We start from the raw sequence: 25325 nt of genomic DNA, 5'->3' as shown, positions 1-25325 counted from the left end.
ATAATAAAACACCGGTATTATTGGTTCTTTAGTGTTTAGATATCAAAATCCTGTTTGTTGGGAATTCCTTGGTTAGTCCCTCATTTAAGAGTGTTGTTAAGGTCTTTTGATACTTTCCTGTTGGATTTCCATTTAGGACTTCATAGGTTTGTTCATCACTAAGGATTCTGTTTGACTCTTGTTCATAGTCTGCTCTGTCAAGCAGTACCACCCCTCCTCCTTTGTCCGCTGGCTTAATGATCAAGTTTTTATTTCCGCTTAGTTCTTTCAGGGCTACTTCCTCAGCTCTGGATATGTTCATTTTGTGTTTCCTCTTTGTTCCAATCTTCTCTATATCTTTCATCACTAATTTTTCAAAGGTGTTGATGAAGGATCCTTTAAGGTGTTGTGTATAAAATTTCGATCTGGGTTTTAGTGTTGAATGTATGAATATCGGTTCTTCTTTTGGTTTGTATTCCGTCTGTGTACTTGTTGAATGGTATTTCTTCAAAGTTAACTTCCATATGAACCGGTGAAGGTCCACATATGTCTCAAATTTGTTCAGTTTCTTTTCTGGGGTGAACTTAAGTCCTTTGTGGAGTAATGTGATATGATTTTGTTTGAGTTGGATACTGCTTAAATTAAAGATGCCTGATTCTTCTTGTGTTCTGATGGGCTTGTTGTTGGAGCAATCCTTTTGGTGTGTTTGGTGCCTCCTCTACATCCTCTTATAGCTCTTCTAGTTTTCGTCTGTATTTCACATTGAGGATCGGTTGTTGTTGTGCCCCCCAATCTGTTGGTAGTACTAAAAAATGTTGGCATTGATGTTGCTCTTTTGAAGTTTTCCTGGAGCCCTGGCCGGGACATCCTGCTCGCAGAATCTCCCATGCAATCTCCAATGCAATCTCCCATGCCCTGGCCTGGATGACTCACTATTGCAGAATCTTCCATGCTCTCCTGGAGCCCTGGCCGGGATGACTCGCCCGCAGGATCTCCCATGCTCTCCTGGAGCCCTGGCCGGGATGCCCTGCTCGCAGAATCTCCCATGCTCTCATGGAGCCCTGGCCAGGACACCTCGCTCGCAGAATCTCCCATGCTCTCCTGGAGCACTGGCTGGGATGCCTCGCTCACAGAATCTCCCATGCTCTCATAGAGTCCTGGCCGGGACACCTCACTTGCAGAATTTCCCATGCTCTCCTGGAGTCCTAACTGGGCTGCCTCGCTCACAGAGTATCCCATGCTCTCCTAGAGCACAGGATCGAGGAGAGCCTCGCTCGGAGAAGCTCCCATTCTCTCCTGGAGTCCTGGCCAGGACGCCTCACTCTCATAATCTCCCATGCTCTCCTGGAGCACTGGCCAGGACGCATCACTCGGAGAAGCTCCCATTCTCTCCTGGAGCTTTGGCCGGGATGCCTCACTCGCAGAATCTCCCATGCTCTCTTGGAGCCCTGGCTGGGATGCCTCGTCCCCACGGATCTCTTCCTGGCTCTCTCTCTCTTGCATCTTCGCCATGGCCGGGATGCCCTGCTCGCAGAATATCCCATGCTCTCCTGGTGCCCTGGCCGGAACACCTCACTTGCAGAATCTCCCATGCACTCCTGGATCCCTGGCTGGGACTCCTCACTCACAGAAACTCCCATGCTCTCCTGGAGCCCTGGCCGGGACGCCTCACTCGAAGAATCTCCCATGCTGTCCTGGAGCCCTGGCTGGGACCACTCGCTCACAGAATCTCTCATTCTTTCCTGGAGTCCTGGCCGGGATGCCTCACTCGCAGCATCTCCCATGCTCTCTTGGAGCCCTGGCCGGGATGCCTCGCTCGCAGAATTTCCCCTGCTCTACTGGAGCCCTGGCCGGGAAGCTTCACTTGCTGTGTCTCAAATGCTCTACTGGAGCCCTGGCCGGGACGCCTCACTCGCAGAATCTCCCATGCTCTCCTGGAGCCGTGGCTGGGCCAACTCGCTCACAGGATCTCCATGCTCTCCTGGAGCCATGCCCAGTACGCCTCACTCGCTGAATCTCCCATGCGCTCCTCGAGCCCTGGCCATGATGCCTCGCACTCAGAATCTCCCATGCTCTCCTGGAGCCCTGGCTGGGACGCCCCACTCACAGAATCTCCCATGCTCTCCTGGTGCCCTGGCTGGGACCCCTCGCTCACAGAATCTCACACTCTCTCCTGGAGCCCTGGCCATTACGCCTCACTTGCAGAATCTCCAATGCTCTCCTGGAGCCCTGGCCAGGACACCTCGCCCGCAAAATCTCCCATGTTCTCCAGGAGGCCTCAACCGCAGAATCTCCCATGCTCTCCTGAAGCCCTGGCCAGGACGCTTCACTCACAGAATCTCCCAATGCTCTCCTGGACTCCTGGGTGGGACACCTCACCCACAAAATCTTCCATTCTCTCCTGGAGCCCTGGTCGGGATGCCTCGATCTTAAAATCTGCCATGCTCTCCTGGAACTTTGGCCATGACGCCCTGCTCGCAGAATCTCCCATACTCTCTTTTAGACCTGGCCAGGACACCTTGCTCACAGAATCTCCCATGCTCTCCTGGAGCTTTGGCCGGGATACCTCGCTCGCAGAATCTTCCATGGTCTCCTGGAGCTTTGGCCGGTATGCCCTACTCGCAGAATCTCCCATGCTCTCCTGGAGCCCTGGCCGGGACGCTTCGCTCGCAGAATCTCCCATGCGCTCTTGGAGCCCTAGATGGGACGCCCTGTTCGCAGAATCTCCCATGCTCTCCTGGAGCCCTGGCCGGGACGCCACGCTCGCAGAATTTCAAATGCTCTGCTGGATCCCTGGCCAGGACGCCTTGCTCGGAGAATCTCCAATACTCTTACGAGAGCCTAACTCCAATACTTAGAGTTAGGCTCTCCTCTCCTGGAACAATGGCCAGGACTCCTCACTTACAGAAACTCCCATGCACTCCAGGAGCCCTGACCGGGACACCTCACTCTCATAATCTCCAATACTCTCCTGGAACACTGGAGAGTATTGGAGATTATGAGAGTGAGGTGTCCCGGCACCCCCATGGGACAGTTAGGCTTAGGATGCGGGAAGGGGGGGTTAGGGTTAATAAAGGTAATAGTCCGTTTACCCACTGGTACTAAGAAGACATCAGAGATACCACAGTGTATGTGACTTGAGATGTGTAAACATCATTTACAGCGGCAGTTAGGAGGATTGTCCATGAAGTACATTTCCCTGACCCCATTGCAGTCACTTTTAGTCATCTACAGTGAATAGAGCAGGAAGCATCAAAAAGATGCTGCCTTGTCACTGAGGGCCAATATCACAGGCTGATGTGGGTATGGAATGACTGGAATCAGTAGGTCACATTAAAATTACTAGTAGAAGCATGTCTAGTATCAGGGCTGACATTGGTATTTCAAAAGAAAATAGTTCTTCAAGATATTTTTTTATATGGATTAATAAAGTATCTTGTGTAACCCATTACATATACAGCGGCAGTAACAGTGATGGGGGATATAATCCATGTATTTACCTTGGGTGTGATACACCGTGTCTCAGCATTGAGTTTAGTTTTTTAAAAATAAATATGTAACTTTAAGAAAAGGAATAGGACATAGCTAACACAAGATATTTCTGTTTTAACTATAGATGAGCAGTTTGATTTAAGCCCAGGGCCAGGCCTCATCTTCCTGGGCCAAAACACCATCATTGCAAGGTCCCCGGCTCAGCAATGATGACATTTTGGCCTTTGATGATGATGCCTGAATCAAACATTTCATTTTAACCCTTAGCCAACTACATACTGTACACATCTCATTAATGTGTCCCTCAGCCAGGTAAGTGGCATTAAAAATAATAGTTGTTATATTAGTTAAATCTATATTCATAAAATGCCATATTTGTTAGACATTATGTAGTAATTGGTAGAGACATATAAAGGCATTAGGTCAGAGGTTCCCAAACATGGTCCTCAAGGATCCCCAACAGTTCAGGTTTAGAGATATCCATGGTTGAGCACAGGTGATTAAATCAAATTGACTGTGGTACTAATTAAGTCACCTGTGCTCAACCATGGATAGCTCTAAAACCTACACTGTTGGGGAGCCTTGAGGACCGCGTTTGGGAACCTCTGCATTAGGTAATTAGTGATTACTTGAGGAACATTAGGGGTAGTTAATAAAAATGTGCAATCATTATTGATTAAGATTATTGGTAAACAGTTATGTATATAAAGATGTATAAAAACAAAAGATTGAGAAACTATAATGAAAGCACTGTAAGCAGGAATAGACAGTCTTACATCAGAATGAGAGGAGCTTCGGAGATTATAAGGATGAGCTAAACATTAGAATTTTAAATATTATTTTCAGAAATCTATTCAGTAAATGGAACCAGGAGACATTGTGCATTGCTGAGTTGCATTTTATTAATAGGATTCAAACAGTACACACACAGGTCTAACAGGGTTGAGGTTGAAAGAGGAACACCAGACATTATTGAATAATGCACCAATACAATAACAAAAGCAGTTGTAGAGCTAAATAACTAGAGTTCCCTCTAATTTATTGTACAGCCCTTTGTTATTTTTAGTTCTGTTAAATGTCAATCAGACCTCCAGCTGTGTTAGACAAGAAATCCCGACATCCTTTACCCAGTATGATTATTTATTACATATATTGAAAGCTATAAGGTAGTTCAATAGCATCTAAAGAGTATACTGTAGTTTTTTATATCACACTTTTGACATTATAAGAACCTGATAAGCATACAACTTGTCATGCCTTAGACCGAAAATCAAGTCGCAACATTATTATGAAATTTTGTCTTATGCAATTACAAGCTTCCTTTATATGTTATGCTATAAGTAAGAGTCATATTAGGTTAGTAAAGATGGTCAGAGTGCACCTATAGGTGGGATATTAGTGGCTTCCTTCAGGTGAAATGGCTGAAATACCTACAGAGTAGTATTAGGTGACATTGCTCAAAGGCATAGTGATGAAGGCTCAGTTCTCAGTGGAAATTCCCCTATTGATGAAATCTTGGATCTTGTCTCGGACATCTTGCTCCAAAACATCCATCTGATCCTGCATGCTGACAGTATACTGTCCCAGCTCCTTCTTCATGTCCTCTAATCTCTGCACAAGTGCCTTGTTCAGGCCATCTGCATAGGGGATAATTGTGTCTCTAAACTCTGCAATCTTCTGCTCCATCTGCTGGTTCATCTTGGCAAGGTAGGGCTCCAGTGTCTCTCTGGCATCTGTCATATCCACATTGAGCTTGTCTCTTAGCTGGTCTGCATAGGGGTAGAGTTGAGTTTTAAGTTGTACTGTGAAGTCCAGGATTTGGCTTTCCATCTGGTCTACCTTCTTTCTCATCTGCATGTCCATGTTCTTCATCTGTTTGCGCAGAGCATCCTGCATTTCCTCAGCATAGGGGGTCAGGCTCTTATGGAGTTCTTGCATTTGTTGATCTATGTTATCTTTCACTTTATCAGTGATGGGTTTTAGCTGCTTCCTCAGTTGCTCCACATTCTTGTCTATTGTGACGTCCAGTTGTTGATAGTACGGGACCAGTGACACCTGTATGTTGTCTGCATTCTCTCGGATGTTGGCTTCAAGGTCCTTAGTTACAGACTTTAGTTGCTTGGTGATCTCCTGGATGTTTTTGTCCAGTTGGGTGCGAAGCTCCTCTGCATATGGAGCCACTTTGATCTGAAGCTCCTGTACATTCCTGCTCAGCTGCTTGTGCACATCATCTGCGTATGGCGACAGTTTGAACCTCAACTGCTCCAGCTCCTTCCTGATCTGTTCTCTCAGCTTGTCTGAGTCCTGCGTCAGTTGCTTTTGAATCTGCTGAGCAAAGGGATCCAACTGTTGCTGTAGTTCTCCAGTATAAAGGTTTATGCTCTTCAGGTTTTCCTCAATTAGAGCACTGTGGAGGAAGATTGAGAATAAGTAACTACATGTAACAGGATCAAGGTTAGTGCTCATGCTATAATGCATGGGTCTTCAACCTTGGCCCTCCAGCTGCTGTGGAACTACACAACCCAGCATGCCTTGCCACCGTTTTGATATAACAGCATGCTAAAACTGTGGCAGGGCATCCTGGGATCTGTAGTTTCATAGCAGCTGGAGGGACAAGGTTGAAGACCCATGCTATAATGTATACCCAGTGGACAGCTGTAAGAGTATGAGATCATGAAAGTTACTTTTCCCATCTGTAGATTTTCTTTCAAGGCAATCTGTAATATTACCATTATGCTAACTCAAAACACACACTGAGGAAAATCCTCACAAAGGCGCTAATGTGACTAACAAAATAAACGGTTAAACACAAATAATTAATATGAATAAAATCCCACTTGAATCATAACATGCGATTACTGTAATGGTAGCAGCTACTAACGGATAAGGAGCTTGGCCTTATCAAGTGTGGTTATAACAGATACCACAAAGAAGAAAGAGCGCTGACCATTAACAGTATCACAGTTTATTGATACCAACAATTCACTATACTATATTAGGGGTGTGCATCGGCCACTTTTCGTGTTTTGTGTTTTGGTTTTGGATCTGGATCTTTCTTCGTGTTTTGGATCTGGATTGGTTTTGCCAAAACCACCCTTCCGTGTTTTGGGTTCTGGGTTTTGTGTTTTGGATCTGTATTTTTTTGAAAAAAAGCATAAAAACAGCTAAAATCACAGAATTTGTAGGTTTTTCTGCTCCTATGCTATTATTAACCTCAATAACCTTAATTTCCACTCATTTCCAGTCTATTCTGAACACCTCACACCTCACAATAGTGTTTTTATGTCCAAAAGGTTGCACCGAGGTAGCTGGATGACTATGCTAAGCGACACGAGTGGGCGGCACAAACACGTGACCCATCTAGGAGTGACACTGCAGTGGCAGGCAGGATGGCAGTTAGAAAAACTAGGCCCCAAACTGTACATAATGCAAAGAAAAAAAGAGGTGCAAGATGGAATTGTCCTTGGGCCCTCCCACCCACCCTTATGTTGTATAAACAGGACATGCACACTTTAACAAATCAATCATTTCAGCGCCAGGGTCTGCCACACAACTGTGGCTGAAATGATTGGTTCGTTTGGGCCCCCACAAAACAAGCTGGCAATTAATGTGTCCCTGCACAAACTGGCTCTACGGAGGCAAGATGTCATCCTCATCCTCCTCATCCACCGATTCCTCACCCTCTTCAGTGTGTACATCCTCATCCTCACAAAGTATTAACTCGTCCCCACTTGAATCCACCACCACAGGTCCCTCTGTACCTTCTGGAGGCTGGTCTCCCTGGAAGAGCTGATAATTCATTTTGATGAACATCATCTTCTCCACATTCTGTGGAAGCAACCTCCTACGCCTTTCGCTGACAAGGTTCCCGGCTGCACTAAACACTCTTTCGGAGTACACACTGGAGGGGGGGCAACTCAGGTAAAATAGAGCCAGTTTGTACAGGGGCCTCCAAATTGCCTCTTTTTCCTGCCAGTACAGGTATGGACTGTCTGACATGCCTACTTGGATGCTGTCACCGATGTAATCCTCCACCATTCTGTCAATGGTGACAGTATCATATGCAGTGACAGTAGACATGTCAGAAATTGTTGCCAGGTCCTTCAGTCCGGACCAGATGTCCAAACTTGGTCCTGCCTGCCCTGCATCACCGCCAGCGGGTTGCTTAGGATACCTAAGTTTTTTCCTGGCAGCCCCAGTTGCGGGAGAAAATGAAGAAGGAGCCGTTGACGTGTCACGTTCCGCTTCAGCTGACAGTGTGTTCACCAGCAGGTCTTTGCACCTCTGCAGGCTTGTGTCGGCCGGAAAGAGAGACACCACATAGGCTTTAAACCTAGGATCGAGCACGGTGGCCAAAATGTAGTGGTCTGATTTCAACAGATTGACCACCCTGGAATCCTGGCAAAGCGAATGAAGGGCTTCATCCACAAGTCCCACATGCCGAGCGGAATCGCTCCGTCTTAGCTCCTCCTTCACTTTCTCCAGCTGCTTCTGCAAAAGCCTGATGAGGGGAATGACCTGACTCAAGCTGGCAGTGTCTGAACTGACTTCACGTGTGGCAAGTTCGAAGGGCTGAAGAACCTTGCACAACACGGAAATCATTCTCCACTGCGCTTGAGTCAGGTGCATACCCCCTCCTTTGCCTATGTCATAGGTGGATGTATAGGCTTGTATGGCCTTTAGCTGCTCCTCCATCCTCTGAAGCATATAGAGGGTTGAGTTCCACCGCGTCACAACCTCTTGCTTCAGGTGATGGCGGGGCAGGTTCAAGAGTGTTTGCTGGCGCTCCAGTCTTCGGCACGCAGTCGCTGAATGGCGAAAGTGGCCAGAAATTTTTCGGGCCACCCAAAGCGTCTCCTGCACGCCCCTGTCGCTTTTCAGAAAATTCTGCACCACCAAGTTTATTGTGTGAGCAAAACATGGGACGTGCTGGAATTTGCCCAGATGTAATGCCCGCACAATATTGGTGGCGTTGTCAGATATCACAAATCCCCAGGAGAGTCTAAGTGGGGTAAGCCACTGGGCGATGATTTCCCTCAGTTTCTCTAAGAGGTTGTCGGCGGTGTGCCTCTTACTGAAACCGGTGATACACAGCGTAGCCTGCCTTGTAACGAGCTGGCGTTTCTGAGATGCTGCTACTGGTGACGCTGCTGCTGTTGCTGCGTAAGGTGATACATCTACCCAGTGGGCTGTCACAGTCATATAGTCCTTAGTCTGCCCTGTTCCACTTGTCCACATGTCCGTGGTTAAGTGGACATTGTGTACAACGGCATTTTTCAGGACACTGAGGACACTTTTTCTGACGTTTCTGTACAGTCTCGGTATCGCCTGCCTAGTGAAGTGGAATCTAGACGGGATTTGGAACCGGGGACACACTACCTCCATCAATTGTCTAAATCCCACTGCACTAATGGCGGATACCGGACGCACGTCTAACACCAACATAGCAGTCAAGGCCTCAGTTATACGTTTTGCTTCAGGATGACTGCTGTCGTACTTCATCCTCCTCGCTAAGGACTGTTGGAGGGTCAATTGTTTAGTAAAAGTAGTGGTGTTCCTACTTCCTCTCTGGGATGATGAACGACTCCCAGCAGCAGCAGCAACAGCAGCAGCGGCAGCAGTAGGCGTAGCAATGCAGGATCCTCCGGAGGAATCCCGGATAGGAGAGTCAGTCATGCCAGTGATATGGCCTGCAGGACTACTTCCGATCCTGACTAAGGAGGAAATTGACGAGGAGGGAGTTGACGGTGTGGTTTGCAGGCGCTTGGATACAACAGGACAACGGGATTTAGGTGTCCCTGGACTGCTTACGGTCTGAGCCAAAGTTTCTGAACTTGACAGTAACTTTTTATGAACGCGCTGCAGGTGCCGTATAAGGGAGGATGTTCCTAGGTGGTTGACGTCCCTACCCCTACTTATTTCACCTTTACATATGGTACATATGGCAAGACAGTTGTTGTCCGGATTTGGATAGAAATATTGCCAGACCAAAGAGGTGGAATGTTTGGTCTTCTGCCCAGGCATGACCGTGATGGGCTTTTTCATCCCACGGACAACAACTGTCTCCCCTGGAGCCTGATTTAAACAAACCACATCACCATCAGAATCCTCCTCGCCAACTTCCTCCTCAGCGCCAGCTACACCAGTATCCTCATCCTGTTGTACTTCAACAGTGACATCTTCAATTTGCATATCAGCAAGTGGACTGTGGGTGCTCCTTTCAGCACTTGCAGGGGGCGTGCAAATGGTGGAAAGAGCCACCTCTTCCCGTCCAGTGCTGGGAAGGTCAGGCATCGCAACCACCACCACACTTGGACTCTCTTTGGGGATTTGTGATATCTTCTTAGAAAGCACAGTTCTTCGCTGTGCTTTTGCCAGCTTAACTCTTTTGATTTTTTTAGTGGGAGGAGTGCTTCCATCGTCATGTGAAGCTGAACCACTAGTCATGAACATACTAGGGATCGACCTTAGCCGTTCCTTGCCACTCCGTGTCATAAATGGCATATTGGCAAGTTTACGTTTCTCTTCAGCTGATTTAAATGTCTTTTTCAAGGTCATTTTCCTGAACTTTGCCATTTGGGATTGTATGTGCCCTCTACTATGACATTGGGCATCGGCCTTGGCAGACGACGTTGATGGCATGTTATCGTCTATGTCATGACTAGTGGCAGCAGCTTCAGCACTAGGAGGAAGTGGTTCTTGATCTTTCTCTATTTTATTTTTATCGGAGAAAGTTTGGTCCTCCATTTATGTTATATCGATTTGATATATACGTGCGGCTAAACACAGAAAATAAATTTTTTTTTGGTTCGGACTGGAGTGTACTTTGTGGGTTACAGCACCCTTTAACGGTCAAGCCAGCCGGCCCTTTACTTATGACACAGGCGCACTCTTGGCACTACTTTGTTGATGCACGTGCGGCTACTGCGCACACAATTCACAAACACAGAAAATAATTTTTTTTTGGTTTGGACTGGAGTGTACTTTGGGGGTTACAGCACCCTTTAACGGTCAAGCCAGCCGGCCCTTTACTTATGACACAGGCGCACGCTTGGCACTACTTTGTTGATGCACGTGCGGCTACTGCGCACACAATTCACAAACACAGAAAATAATTTTTTTTTGGTTTGGACTGGAGTGTACTTTCGGGGGTTACAGCACCCTTTAACGGTCAAGCCAGCCGGCCCTTTACTTATGACACAGGCGCACGCTTGGCACTACTTTGTTGATGCACGTGCGGCTACTGCGCACACAATTCACAAACACAGAAAATATTTTTTTTTTAGGTTTGGACTGGAGTGTACTTTCGGGGGTTACAGCACCCTTAACGGTCAAGCCAGCCGGCCCTTTACTTATGACACAGGCGCACGCTTGGCACTACTTTGTTGATGCACGTGCGGCTACTGCGCACACAATTCACAAACACAGAAAATAATTTTTTTTTTGGTTTGGACTGGAGTGTACTTTCGGGGGTTACAGCACCCTTAACGGTCAAGCCAGCCGGCCCTTTACTTATGACACAGGCGCACGCTTGGCACTACTTTGTTGATGCACGTGCGGCTACTGCGCACACAATTCACAAACACAGAAAATAATTTTTTTTTTGGTTTGGACTGGAGTGTACTTTCGGGAGTTACAGCACCCTTAACGGTCAAGCCAGCCGGCCCTTTACTTATGACACAGGCGCACGCTTGGCACTACTTTGTTGATGCACGTGCGGCTACTGCGCACACAATTCACAAACACAGAAAATAATTTTTTTTTGGTTTGGACTGGAGTGTACTTTCAGGGGTTACAGCACCCTTTAACGGTCAAGCCAGCCGGCCCTTTACTTATGACACAGGCGCACGCTTGGCACTACTTTGTTGATGCACGTGCGGCTACTGCGCACACAATTCACAAACACAGAAAATAATTTTTTTTTGGTTTGGACTGGAGTGTACTTTCGGGGGTTACAGCACCCTTTAACGGTCAAGCCAGCCGGCCCTTTACTTATGACACAGGCGCACTCTTGGCACTACTTTGTTGATGCACGTGCGGCTACTGCGCACACAATTCACAAACACAGAAAATAAATTTTTTTTAGGTTTGGACTGGAGTGTACTTTCGGGGGTTACAGCACCCTTAACGGTCAAGCCAGCCGGCCCTTTACTTATGACACAGGCGCACGCTTGGCACTACTTTGTTGATGCACGTGCGGCTACTGCGCACACAATTCACAAACACAGAAAATAATTTTTTTTTGGTTTGGACTGGAGTGTACTTTCAGGGGTTACAGCACCCTTTAACGGTCAAGCCAGCCGGCCCTTTACTTATGACACAGGCGCACGCTTGGCACTACTTTGTTGATGCACGTGCGGCTACTGCGCACACAATTCACAAACACAGAAAATAATTTTTTTTTGGTTTGGACTGGAGTGTACTTTCGGGGGTTACAGCACCCTTTAACGGTCAAGCCAGCCGGCCCTTTACTTATGACACAGGCGCACTCTTGGCACTACTTTGTTGATGCACGTGCGGCTACTGCGCACACAATTCACAAACACAGAAAATAATTTTTTTTTAGGTTTGGACTGGAGTGTACTTTCGGGGGTTACAGCACCCTTAACGGTCAAGCCAGCCGGCCCTTTACTTATGACACAGGCGCACGCTTGGCACTACTTTGTTGATGCACGTGCGGCTACTGCGCACACAATTCACAACCACAGAAAATAATTTTTTTTTGGTTTGGACTGGAGTGTACTTTCGGGGGTTACAGCACCCTTTAACGGTCAAGCCAGCCGGCCCTTTACTTATGACACAGGCGCACGCTTGGCACTACTTTGTTGATGCACGTGCGGCTACTGCGCACACAATTCACAAACACAGAAAATAATTTTTTTTTAGGTTTGGACTGGAGTGTACTTTCGGGGGTTACAGCACCCTTAACGGTCAAGCCAGCCGGCCCTTTACTTATGACACAGGCGCACGCTTGGCACTACTTTGTTGATGCACGTGCGGCTACTGCGCACACAATTCACAAACACAGAAAATAATTTTTTTTTTGGTTTGGACTGGAGTGTACTTTCGGGGGTTACAGCACCCTTAACGGTCAAGCCAGCCGGCCCTTTACTTATGACACAGGCGCACGCTTGGCACTACTTTGTTGATGCACGTGCGGCTACTGCGCACACAATTCACAAACACAGAAAATAATTTTTTTTTTGGTTTGGACTGGAGTGTACTTTCGGGGGTTACAGCACCCTTAACGGTCAAGCCAGCCGGCCCTTTACTTATGACACAGGCGAACGCTTGACACTACTTTGTTGATGCACGTGCGGCTACTGCGCACACAATTCACAAACACAGAAAATAATTTTTTTTTGGTTTGGACTGGAGTGTACTTTCAGGGGTTACAGCACCCTTTAACGGTCAAGCCAGCCGGCCCTTTACTTATGACACAGGCGCACGCTTGGCACTACTTTGTTGATGCACGTGCGGCTACTGCGCACACAAGTCACAAACACAGAAAATAATTTTTTTTTGGTTTGGACTGGAGTGTACTTTCGGGGGTTACAGCACCCTTTAACGGTCAAGCCAGCCGGCCCTTTACTTATGACACAGGGGCACTCTTGGCACTACTTTGTTGATGCACGTGCGGCTACTGCGCACACAATTCACAAACACAGAAAATAATTTTTTTTTAGGTTTGGACTGGAGTGTACTTTCGGGGGTTACAGCACCCTTAACGGTCAAGCCAGCCGGCCCTTTACTTATGACACAGGCGCACGCTTGGCACTACTTTGTTGATGCACGTGCGGCTACTGCGCACACAATTCACAAACACAGAAAATAATTTTTTTTTGGTTTGGACTGGAGTGTACTTTCGGGGGTTACAGCACCCTTTAACGGTCAAGCCAGCCGGCCCTTTACTTATGACACAGGCGCACGCTTGGCACTACTTTGTTGATGCACGTGCGGCTACTGCGCACACAATTCACAAACACAGAAAATAATTTTTTTTTAGGTTTGGACTGGAGTGTACTTTCGGGGGTTACAGCACCCTTAACGGTCAAGCCAGCCGGCCCTTTACTTATGACACAGGCGCACGCTTGGCACTACTTTGTTGATGCACGTGCGGCTACTGCGCACACAATTCACAAACACAGAAAATAATTTTTTTTTTGGTTTGGACTGGAGTGTACTTTCGGGGGTTACAGCACCCTTAACGGTCAAGCCAGCCGGCCCTTTACTTATGACACAGGCGCACGCTTGGCACTACTTTGTTGATGCACGTGCGGCTACTGCGCACACAATTCACAAACACAGAAAATATATTATTTTTTTAGCACTTGGGGGGAGCACCCCTGATGGACAGAGCACCCCCTGGACAACACTACAGCACCCCTTTAGGACTGGGACACTGCACAGGACTTTGGAACTGACTGCACAACACAGTCCAGCCAGCCCCTATGGACTTTGAAGTAGTGGACACAGCCCCTATTAACAACAGCAGCACAGCACAACACAGCCAGCCCCTATGGACTTTGAAGTAGTGGACAACAGCAGCACTACACTACACTACACTACACAGCACTAACTCCCACCCTCCCTCTTCACTGTCCACAGCCGAGTGAGAAAATGGCGCCGACGCGGGTACCTTATATAGGATCCAAAACCCGCGAGACTCGGAAGGCGGGATGATGACGTTTTGCCTCGATGTCAGATCCGAGTCAGGCGGGAAAAGTCGAGCCTGACTCGGATCGGACTCGGATCGGGGGGCTCGGGGGGGTTCGGATTTCAGAAATCCGAACCCGCTCACCCCTATACTATATATACCAATATGAATTGCTGGTCACATAGACCTAATCACAATATTACAAATATAAATACAAAGATCAATAGATGAAAAATAAAAAATAGAAAATAAAAAACACAATATACGAAATCACTATTAAATACGCTGCACTTAAATGACCCAATAGAAATAATAACCACTAATATAATAGTGGTACTATGCAGCATATGTACATTGGAATACACATCAAATAAAACAGCCTCAGGCACCTGAAGACCTAAAATACTTCTGAGGAAACAGTGAATTGTTGGTATCAATAAGCTGTGATACCATTATGCTAACTGTATATATGGCAATCTTATTTTGAGCATTGCAAAATCTTTCCCCCACCCGAACGTAACAATAGTAGAAAATGCAATGTAACTAATGTATATGATGATGAATGTACATGGAAGAATAAGCTGCTTTCCAAACATACAATAACTTTATATCCATAGGTCAAAGCCCATACACGACTTGCACTTCTAATATGCCCTCGGCAAAGCATGTAAGCATCCAACACTGTATAAATAATGAATTCACTATATTGAAGACCTACTGTTTTTAATAAATGACTAACCCTGCAGAAGATGTATAATACATCATACTTGCCTACCCTACTGATTCGGCCGGGAGCCTCCCAAAAATCGGGTGCCGCTCCCGGCCCCCCGGAAAGGCTGGCAAGCCTCCCGGCCCCCGGCGACCTGTCCACTCTCCCCGCAGTTACAGTATAAATCCTGGCAGCGGGGGGCGGTGAATCGCGTCATCGTGGCCCCACCCCCTGCTTCACAATGCCATTAATATCGGCATTGTAAAGAGTGGGCGGGGCCATGATGACATGATCATGCTGTCACGGCCCCATGCCCTGCCCCAATGATGCATCACCTGCTGGGTCACGCCTCCTTTTACAGCAACACGCCTCCCACCTGTGAAAGCCCGACAACTCCCTCCTGGAAGGAGGGAGCTAAATGTCACAAGCATGTAATATATAATAATGAAAAACTGTTGTAAAGGACAAAAATGGGATATTACTCCTAATGTATTGGTGTTTCTATAATGGGTGCAGGGTGTGGGATGCACACGGGCCGCTGTGTCCAGGGGGGGCCCACACCACGCACCCATAATTGTAGCACAAACAAAATAACTGGGTAAATGGTGTGGGGACATTTTCCCCGTGTTTTGTGCGTACTCAATAGACAAGACTCCGGGAACGTGGCACGAGAGGAGGAGGTCCGCACACAGCCTGCACACTGGGCCTCTCGTCTCTTAAACTGCCTCTGTCCTAACGATAACATTAATAATCAATTTTTTTGTGCAGTTTAGAAAATGAATGCGCACATCTGATTGGTTGCTATTGGCAACACCACCCTTGTCGATTGCACCACTTTTTATACCTACACTTACTTTAGCTGCTTGCTGATGTCAGATTGCTGAATCTGCTCCACAGTGTCCTTAGTGCCGCTGGTCAGCTGACTGAAGTAATTCCAGAAAGCGTCAACCACCTTATCAGTGCTGACTTCAACCTGAGATCCTAAAACAAGGAGAATACAGTATATTAGAAGCCATTATACAAATATATGTTCTTTCTATGCACTTCAGTGTGTCTTGCTCTGTGAGGGACTATGGGTCCCATTTTTCCTTTACTCACAGATGCTCATCTGGCAATGCATGTACTGACCTGTGACTGCGCACACAACCAGTGCAAACACTGCTGCTTTCACCAACATGTTGGGTGAGTGAATGGGTCAAGATAAAACGAAAAGATCCCCAGCAATGTAAATCTGCACTAAGAAATGTAGAAAAACATTAGAAGTTTAGGTTCATGCCATGGTAAGACTTAATAATGACTCCAAACAGTACAAATTAAATATAAAATAATGCCTTTGAGTTCGTCGTTGTGTAGCTAATGTATGTATAACGCCTTAAAAAACTAATGTATATATAATGCCCTATGATATTATAACATATGTGAGAATCCATCTTATTTTTAAAAAGAAACCTCATGTTCTATTATGCTGTGCATGTCTACTCCCATAGGAAGACTGGATAGGAGCACTACTTACCTGGACCCTCGGTGCCTGAGTGTGAGGATGATGCTGATGCTGTAGGCTGCCTTTATATTACACCATCTCCGTTCCCTGTCTGTGACCCAAGGCAGCTTTCTGAACTTTAGATTTGTTTTACAACGTGGTATTCCTGACGTGTCCCGGATTTCATGGTGATGCTGGAAGTGTGATCAGATCTGGTCACTGAGTCAGAATGCACAATACACAATACTACTGAGTCTTTTGTTTTTATTCAAAGACAGCAGCTGCCAGTGAAATAACAAGTGAGTACCACCATGAATGCATGTGGTCTCAGGTTATTATCGGTCATATCTGGGAATCACAAAATAACAGACTTACAGGGTACAATGCAGGCCAAATCACCATGAATCACATGCAGTGCCATTTTATCTGTACTGAATTGCAGATGTTGACCTTAGGAAAGTGCTTACTAGGTACTAGGTCATGATTAAGTTAATACACTATATATATCATACCATTCTGCAAATACTGTAACTGCTGGAGGGAAGCCATGCCACAAGGTCATTTGCTGCACAGAAAAAACCCTAATGAGTTCATAACTAGGAATGGACATTGATGGTCGATGTTTGCTGACCATCAATGTTTTATTTGTGATGGTCGTGATTTTACCATTCGATGGCGGCATTCCGATGTTTGCTGACATCGAATGGTATTGATTCGATGTGCACCAGGATTTTGCATGCCCAGGAAGCTCCCATGGGCCTTATGTAATAACACGCTCAATCCCAGTAAGTTGGCTTTGCCTTTTTGAATGATTGCCGCTTTAAAAATACGGACTGTCTCGCCGGAATCGCGCTTTTGCCGGCATGTCGCAGGTTATGACCATCTCAACAATACACTTTCCTTTTGAATTTATAGGTTAATGTTAGTTAAATTTGATTTGCATTAAAAATATTGAATAACCAAATAAATATGTAATGTATGAATCTCCACCTACTGTAGGCAAAATCATGTGACAATATTAGGGTGTGTATGAGTCCTGCGCTGAATGCTACAACAGGTGTCTGAATAGTGAATGAGTAGACACTACTATTAATTCATATTATGTTGGAAAATGTTGTCTCTATAGGAATGTCACCCTGGATCATAGATGTTAGGTAATAAATGCACTTTTTATTATTTTCTTTAAACCAGCGTAACAGCTCCTTTTATTAATAATAGTGTCTACTCATTCACTATTCATTATATTCATATCAGCAAGGTGTTATTTATTATTGCAGACCCCTGTTGTAGCATTCAGCGCCGACACTACTGAACTCCATAATATTGTCTTTGCGGGGGGGGGGGGGGGGGCGGCTCTTTTTGTAGGAGTCGGTAGCAGATTAGCTACACAAAAACAGCACAATTAGATTTCCTTTGTAAAAAAATGATGTGTGACATTCTTTGATTTTAACTTTTAAAACGTTGTATTGTGTACTGCTGTATACTGTGCTGTAGCTCTGACAATAAAGGTACTGAGCCACTTACCCACTAGCATTAAGGAGAATATGCCAGTTTCTGTGCCCTTATCAGATCACAAATGGCACCTGATTTTCAGCAGAGTTGTGGCATGTAACCAAGGTGCCCAGAGCCAGTATGCTATGCTGTATAAAGTTATTGCACTTAGCAGCTTTACATCACTGTTACATGGCTGCCATTTGTATGTCAATCCACTGTCAGTATACATAGAGTAAAGACATGTTTTCTGCATCTTTGTATCCAGCACAGTCTACATCAGTGGTCTCCTACCTGTAGCTCGCGGCCGTAATTTGGGTAGCTCTTCTAGCTGCAGTAATGCTGAATCAACTAGGAGGAAGTGACCTCTGACAAAGCCGTGAGTGGAGCGACAGGGAAGCGCATCAGGTGATTACCATAGGGTGACACAATACGTGACGGACACCATCTGGACATCACAGGAATCGACTGCATTTGGGGCCAGTGACTCCTGCCCAGCCCTGCCGAAAATTCACACAGCAGCCATGCCTATATCTTTTGCTCCTCTACTTGGAGCCAATAATTGTTGTTTTCTATTAAACATTTTTTTCATTTTCATTAAATGATCTTTCATTTTTAGGTTATTAGCCAGATTTTTTTTTTCAAAAATGTCAGTAGCTCTTCAGGAGATTTAAGATTTCTCGAGTAGCTCACATCCGAATTAAGGTTGGCGACCACTGGTCTACATAGTGTCAGAAGAGTGTCAGTGATGGTGCAGGGTCTCCGCCGGATCAATACTCTGGTCTGCAACGAGCACATCTCAGACTTTTGGTGTGAGTGGTGCTTATACTGCTATGCAGGATTGCCAAGTCTAAGAAGGTACAGGCATACACCCATTTGAACCTGGCTTCTGCTGAGGTGGTGGATAAGGCTGACACTTATGTGTTTGGTGAGGTGGAGGACAGAGAGCATCCTTAGGTACTGATTGCAGAATTCAATAAAGTCTGTCTGTCTGTAAAGAATGTGATTATGGGCATACATGCATTTGATACAGAGCTGCAGGACCCTGCTGAATGCATCCAGAATAAGGTATTTAAAAAAAGAAACCAATGTATGTGACATCCAACATCAAGCACAGCCACAGCGACCTTTTGTGAACTGTGCTGGCCGCCATTATCCTGAGTGATCCAAATGTCCCACACAGAACAAGTGCTATAATACTTGTTGCAGATTCAATCAATTTGCAAGATGTTGCAGGTCAAAGCCCAAACAGGATGACAGACAGTCCCACTCTCCTCGTCTAATTAGTCCCCTGCACAGAATTAATGAAATTGAGTCCACATCAGCCACCTCCTCCGTCCAAGACTTTCACTGTGTGAATATGAGAATTGAGAATAATGAGATCTTCTCCATCCTGACTGACAGGAAAATCCATAATAGCATCAAAATGAAAATTTAAACGGGCGCTAAGTGCAACGTAATGTCCAGAGCTCTGTTGAAATTAGAGATGTGCGCCGACCACCGTGTTTTGGTATTTGTTTTGGACCTGGACCACCCTGGTTTTGGATCTGGATTGATTTTGCCAAAACCTCACCTCCGTGTTTTGTTTTCGTGTTTTGGTTTTGGATCTGGATTTTTTCATAAAAAATCATAAAAACAGCTAAAATCACATAAAATGGGCCTATTTTTGTTCCTACAGTATAATTAACCTCAATAACATTTACTGCATTTCCAGTAATTTCCAATCAATTTTGACCACCTCACAATATTATTTGCTTCATCTAGTTATGGCCAAAAGGTTGCATCCAGCTAGCTGGCTGACTAAGCTAAGTGACACAGTGGTCTGCACTAATATGTGGCAGTTCAGTTTCTAATTTCCAACATGGATACAGTGTGTTATACAGTGTGGGTTGGATACACCAATAGTGCACTTACTGCGACAGCAGTGTCGGTAGAGCGGAGTTGCTGACGGTGTCCTCAGTACATGGAATGGCAGTGCTGCAGTGCTGGCAGTGTCCTTAGTGAAGGGTACCAGTGGTGTCGGCAGTGCGGGGGTGCCAGCGGTGTCTTTAGTGCAGGTTTACTGGCTGTGTCGGCAGTGCGGGGGTGCCAGCTGTGTCTTTAGTGCATGTTTGCTGGCTGTGTCGGCAGTGCGGGGGTGCCAGCGGTGTCTTTAGTGCAGGTTTGCTGGCTGTGTTGGCAGTGCAGGGGTGCCAGCGGTGTCCTCATTGCAGGTTTGCTGGCTGTGTCAGCAGTGCAGGGGTGTTCTCAATGCAGGGTGCCGGAGGTGACGGCAGAGTGGGGGTGCCAGCGGTGTCCTCAGCACAGGTTTGCTGACTGTGTCAGCAGTGCAGGGGTGCTGGTGGTGTCCTCAGTGTGGGAGTGTTGGCAGTGTCGGCAGTGTGGGGATCGCTGACGTTGTCCTCAGTACATTGGGCAGCAGTGCAGGAGTGTCAGCAGCGGTGGTGTCGGCAGTGGGGGATGCTGCCAATGGGGGTGTCGGCAGCAGGGGGTGCCGGCGGTGTCAGGTGGCAGGGGAAGGCGGGCACAACCTTCTTTTCCTCTTTTGTTCTGTTTTCAATGGGCTAAACGCTGATTGGCTGAGAGCCGTCACAGACGGCTCTCTCAGCCAATCAGCGTTAAGCCCGCTCAAAACAAAACCTTGCGACTCGACAGAGGGATCGCAAAGGTTTTGCCTCGGGTCAGGGATCCGGGGCAGGCAAAAAAAATCTGAGCTGCGCTCGGATCGCCCCGGATCCCCTGAATTCGGGTGGGCTCGGTCACTGATCTATCTTTGTCTGTTGTGGCATGGACATCTTTGATTGGTGAAGAAGGAACACCTCATTCTAGTAGACTCATATTGTGGTTGGTTTGAGTTAGGCTATCTGCCTAATATCACCAGTACAGCTGTCATCAATAATTTGAACAGGCACTTTTGGAATTCATCAACAACTATTCACTGACAACGCTATGAAGCTAATGAGAACATAGTTCAAAGTGTTTGTGTCTCATTGGAACATTGCCCACAAGACCAACAGTCCAAGTCACCTACAGTCTAATGACTAGGCTGAGATAGCAAGCCTGTCCGCAAAGCATCTTTTGGAAAAGTGTTCTAGAGACTGATCTGATCTTTATTTGGCACTTTTTAATTTGAGAAACACTCGAGAAATATTCGGGTCTCGCGCATATGCACGACGGAGCCGCCTCTGTCGTGCGCATCCACAATTGGGCAACATCGACCCGCTTGCGAGCACTCAGCGCTCGCGAGCGGGTCTGAATCAGGCCCAGAGCTCTAACTAGTTCCAGACAACGACCCATAGTCCCAACAGCTACATCATGGAGGCTGATGGTGCCCTATAGGAGGACAATAGATGCCAGTTATTGAGTGTCCCTGAAGCTCTGCCAAGGTCCAATTCACAGTCAACTGTGACCGAGACCATGCTTCTCCATGTAGGGACTCTGGCCCTCATTCAAAGGCGCTCAGAGGATGCAAGCGGTCGCTCAGAAACTGAGCGGCCACTTGCATCCTGACCGGCCACCTCTGTTTCGGTCGTTAGGCTGTGGGTTTACACCCACAGCTCTAACGACGGCTAGGGTGATGGTCGTGATGGTCATAGACCATCGCGACCATCGGGGCTTACGACGAGGCCCTAGGGTAGGGTCTCACTTGTCGTAAGCCCCGGAGAGCTTCTGGCTCTGTCAGAGCCGGAAGCTCTCCACTGACATCATTAGTGATGTCAGTGGGGCCTCCCCCAAATGGCAGGTGTTCCCATGGGAACATCTCCACTTGGGCTGCCACCCCCCCAGCCCGCCTTCCAAACGGGGCGAGGTGTCAATCAACATCGACAGCTCACCCCCTTTGGAAAGAGACCCGCCACGACCGGCGCTGTCGGTCGTAGCGGGTCTCACGCATGTGCACGAAGGAGCCGGCTCCCTCATGCGCATGCACACTGGACAAACATCGAGGCGGCCGTGCGGTCGTAGACCATACGGCCGCCTCTGAAGCCCTCTATACCCAACACTCCCTCAATGGACCCAAAAGAGCATGTAGGTGATTCCCAGGAGAAATCCTTCAAATTGTCCCCAGAACTGGCAAGGTTGTATCTTAGACCGGTATTGGTATTTACAGAGTATTATGTGTTTTCTGCAGCTCAGTATACTGTCATCACTTGGGATCCAGCATCATGTACAAAAAATAACCCTTAGTGGTACCAGCTTTTATCAAACAATTTTCAACACTCACCCCTTCACATATTCCACTCCTGCAGACCAACATGGCCCCACCCTACACGCCAACATGCCCCTTCTGCAAACCAACATGATCCTCCCGTGCACACCAATATGCCTCCTATTGCAAACCAATATGCCTACTACTGTATACAAACATGTCCCCCTTCTACACAGCAACATGTGCCCTTCCCTGTATACAAAAATGTCCCCCTCCTGCATAACAACATACACTTTCCTACAGAACAACATGCCCAATCCTGTACACCAACATGCTCCTCTTGCACACCAGACTAGTCCCCACATTGCACTTTTTACTTACTTGATTTTCCTGTAGTGCTATCAACGACATAGAACCTGGCTGGAACAGCAGCAACGAACAGATATCGTGTAGTGAGACTTCAGCAGGGAGTCATCTGATTGGTTACTTCTAGGGCTAGTTCCCATCCATGGCCATCTGTTAACTACTTGGGTGGGTAAAATATGTACCCCACAGTCCGCACTATCTACGCCAATGATTTTGAGTCAAACAACTAGGCTCAAAATCAATTCCATCAAAACTGAAAACCTAGATTTCTTCTCATCTTTTTATTTTCAGATTCCCAAATGGAAAAGAAATGTGCCCAGGAGTGTTCCAAAACCACAAGAGAGCAACCTGGCCAATATCAGTAGCTGCCCTGCCCCAGGGTGCCCCTGCCTACTGAAATGAGTTTTGCTGGCAGGCCTCGTCTCCAGTCATCACAAACAGCACACTTAGCTGCCCAGTCTCTGTCTCACTGTCAGTGTGTATCACTCAAAAGTTGTGATCCTGGTGGGTGGCATCAGAGACTATAACAACACCTGCCGGACACAACTTTTGAGGAATATACTGTACACCGAGGACTTCTCATCTCATACTGTGCTCCCCTTCCCCCATCCACATTCCACACTGTGCTCCCCTTCTCCTTCCAGCCACCACACTATGCCCCCCTTCCCCTATCCCAAACTGTGTGTGCTCCCTTGTTTCCCTTCCAAATCCCACACTATTGTCGAAGCTGAATAATTGGCTGAGACAAGTTCAGTTTAAAATTTAATCGCAGCGACGCCATCTTGCGAATGGCCGCAAGACGCCATCTTGAAAATGAGATCGCAAAACGCCATTTTGCGAATGGCCGCCTAATGCCATTTCAGGTAAACTCACATTTTAGTACATGTGGCAATAATACTAATAGCACCATGCGATTGCATTTTTCATCATTTCCCATACGCACATTAATACATACAATAGCGCTGTTAACTAGTCGCATATTAGCGAATGCATAGGACTTTGTATGAAACCGCTCTTTTATTAGCTTTATGCGCACGCATCTGCCCCAAGTTAACTAGCGTCCTCATATCAAACCCTGGATACCCACACATTACATATTCACACATAAGGTTCAATAAGCTTTAAAGTGTATGATTTAAGTAGGTTCAGTTAGTTTAAATGCTAAGAAATAAAGATATTTGATAACTAAGGTGTTATACATGCTAAACCAGTCGTGTTTGGAGTTGTACTGATGTGTACTCTTTTCACAGTATTCCGGTGTTATCGGTGGGGAGATCGCATCATGCATTCCCGAGTTATGGATCGCAGAGCCTACAAGCAACAAAATGTATATTTTAGAAACAACTATTAGGATGCTGATGAAGGCGTGAGGAGGAAGACCCCCAGCTGTTAGAGGCATGGAGAGTCTGTTTGAACCAGCCTGTTAAATGTGCTGTAACAGATGCTTCACCCCTGAGAACCAATGATATCAGCAACAGACTTCCCTTTTGTCCTGTTTATTCTGTGGGGGTATAAATATGAGTGCACGAATGCTGATTCTCAGTCTTCATGCTGAATGCTGAATGACGAGGGGTCTCTTGCTGAAGCCTCTCTGGGTCCGGAAGCGCCTGCGTATGTATACTGTACTTGGGTCTGTATAATTTCCTTTTGTGCCTAAATTGTGTCTTGATCAATTGCGTGTAACTGTCTGAACTTTTACCTGAATATCACTTGTGCTTTGGAACCACAGATTCCACGTCTAAGTCTTTATTTATGGTGAGACTGCATACGCAAATTAGCGTCATCCTTAGAAGGTATAGGCAGAACATTACAAGGTATAGTCAGGACATTAGAAGGTATAGGAAGGTGTGTATAGAGGTTCTGATCCAGTATCGTTACTATATTATGTGCTCCTTCTCCCCATTCCACATTTATTCCACATTTTGTGCTCCCCAGGGGAATAGAGAGCCCGGGGGCAGGCCCAAGTGAAGGGGGCATGGCCTAATCATTGGAGGCATGGTCACGCCCCCTTGAGCCCCTCAGCCAGGCGCAAAGCCAGGGGGGGCGCGATCAGTATAATCACTCCCCCCAGAGCCATAGTAGACTGCTCCGGCTGCTGGGAGGGAGCGGGTGTGGCACCAGAACCTGGCCCCCACTGGACTCCTCTAACAAGCCAGGGCCCGGGTAAATAGTACACAATGCCCCCTCTCGGCACCCCTGGTGCTCCCGAGGACCAGATGCCCTCTCAGCAGTAGTTACTTTAAGCAGCTTACTAATAATGCTGGAAAAGTGCTTCCAGAATGTCTTCTGTCTTCTTCTCTGAGTGCTGCTTGCTGACTCCTCTGACTCTGTCTTATAGTATCAGTGACAGCCCACTGCCAGACAACGTCACTTGGCAGCGGTCATTACCAAGTTGCTGCAGTGCAGGGAGCCGGGAATCCAGAAGGGGCCTCGGTCCGCTGCTGCCTGCTGTGTTGATGACGCTGCCGTGGCCACGGGGCGGGCCTGGATAGGTGGGGGTGGGGTTGCCTGATGACTCCTTGCATCTCCTAGCCAATAATGTGAGGAGTCAGAAGTTGAACTGTCACACACAGTAAGTGTGTGTGGTCCGGGGCTGCCCGGACAGCGCCCTGCACCACCACCAGTGCCTGGAGCACTTATTCCAGGTGCTCCACCCTCCCTACAGAACTGTTCACCATCAAGTGCCAGTGGCTGCCCTGCCCCAGACCCCACACTACAGTCATGATAGGCAGCCCTGATTTCTACCCCCTGGGAGCAGAAGGCACCGCTCCCCCTCGGCTGGTATCCCTGGTGAGTACCATCCTGGCCAAGGGTTAGATATACCCCTGGGTACAGCTCTATTCACTGTTATATACACTGGTTCTCACATAGTGGGGTGTCACCAGTTGGTGCTAAGTGGGTGTCACCAGTTGGTGATTGTATGAGGATGCCAGATAGCGTTATAGGATCACTGGAAACGCATTGGAAGGCAAGCATTCACAGGCCTCTCATGAGCTTTTGATGC

The 25325-nt window shown here is 47.0% G+C and overlaps 1 protein-coding gene across 2 annotated transcripts; it reads right to left on the bottom strand.

Moving 5' to 3' along the window:
* Positions 1-4348: 4348 nt before the first annotated feature.
* LOC148513742 (uncharacterized) lies at positions 4349-16531 on the bottom strand. Of its 2 annotated transcripts, none has more exons than XM_088481400.1 (4): positions 16351-16531; positions 15966-16073; positions 15692-15818; positions 4349-5878 (listed from the first exon to the last, which is right to left on the bottom strand). In XM_088481400.1, exons 2-4 carry the CDS (start codon positions 16012-16014, stop codon positions 4951-4953), a joined length of 1104 nt encoding a protein of 367 aa, XP_088337526.1. In that variant the 5' UTR covers positions 16015-16073; positions 16351-16531; the 3' UTR covers positions 4349-4950. The 2 variants fall into 2 exon arrangements, with proteins under 2 accessions (XP_088337526.1, XP_088337527.1); XM_088481401.1 differs by having other exon boundaries at positions 15966-16068.
* Between the last annotated feature and the right edge of the window lie 8794 nt (positions 16532-25325).

This window comes from Taudactylus pleione, unplaced genomic scaffold, assembly GCF_031769625.1.
Source record: "Taudactylus pleione unplaced genomic scaffold, aTauple2 ptg000270l, whole genome shotgun sequence".
Classification (NCBI taxonomy): domain Eukaryota; kingdom Metazoa; phylum Chordata; class Amphibia; order Anura; family Myobatrachidae; genus Taudactylus; species Taudactylus pleione.
This window is presented reverse-complemented; position numbering and strand designations above follow the sequence as displayed.

What these genes read in the sequence shown, in the direction of transcription:
- LOC148513742 (XM_088481400.1), bottom strand. Translation starts at nt 16,014, where the DNA reads ATGTTGGTGAAAGCAGCAGTGTTTGCACTGGTTGTGTGCGCAGTCACA. An exon ending in GGTTGTGTGCGCAGTCACAG is followed by an intron (nt 15,819 to 15,965) that starts GTCAGTACATGC and finishes TCCTTGTTTTAG; the next exon opens with GATCTCAGGTTGAAGTCAGC. An exon ending in GACATCAGCAAGCAGCTAAA is followed by an intron (nt 5,879 to 15,691) that starts GTAAGTGTAGGT and finishes CTTCCTCCACAG; the next exon opens with TGCTCTAATTGAGGAAAACC.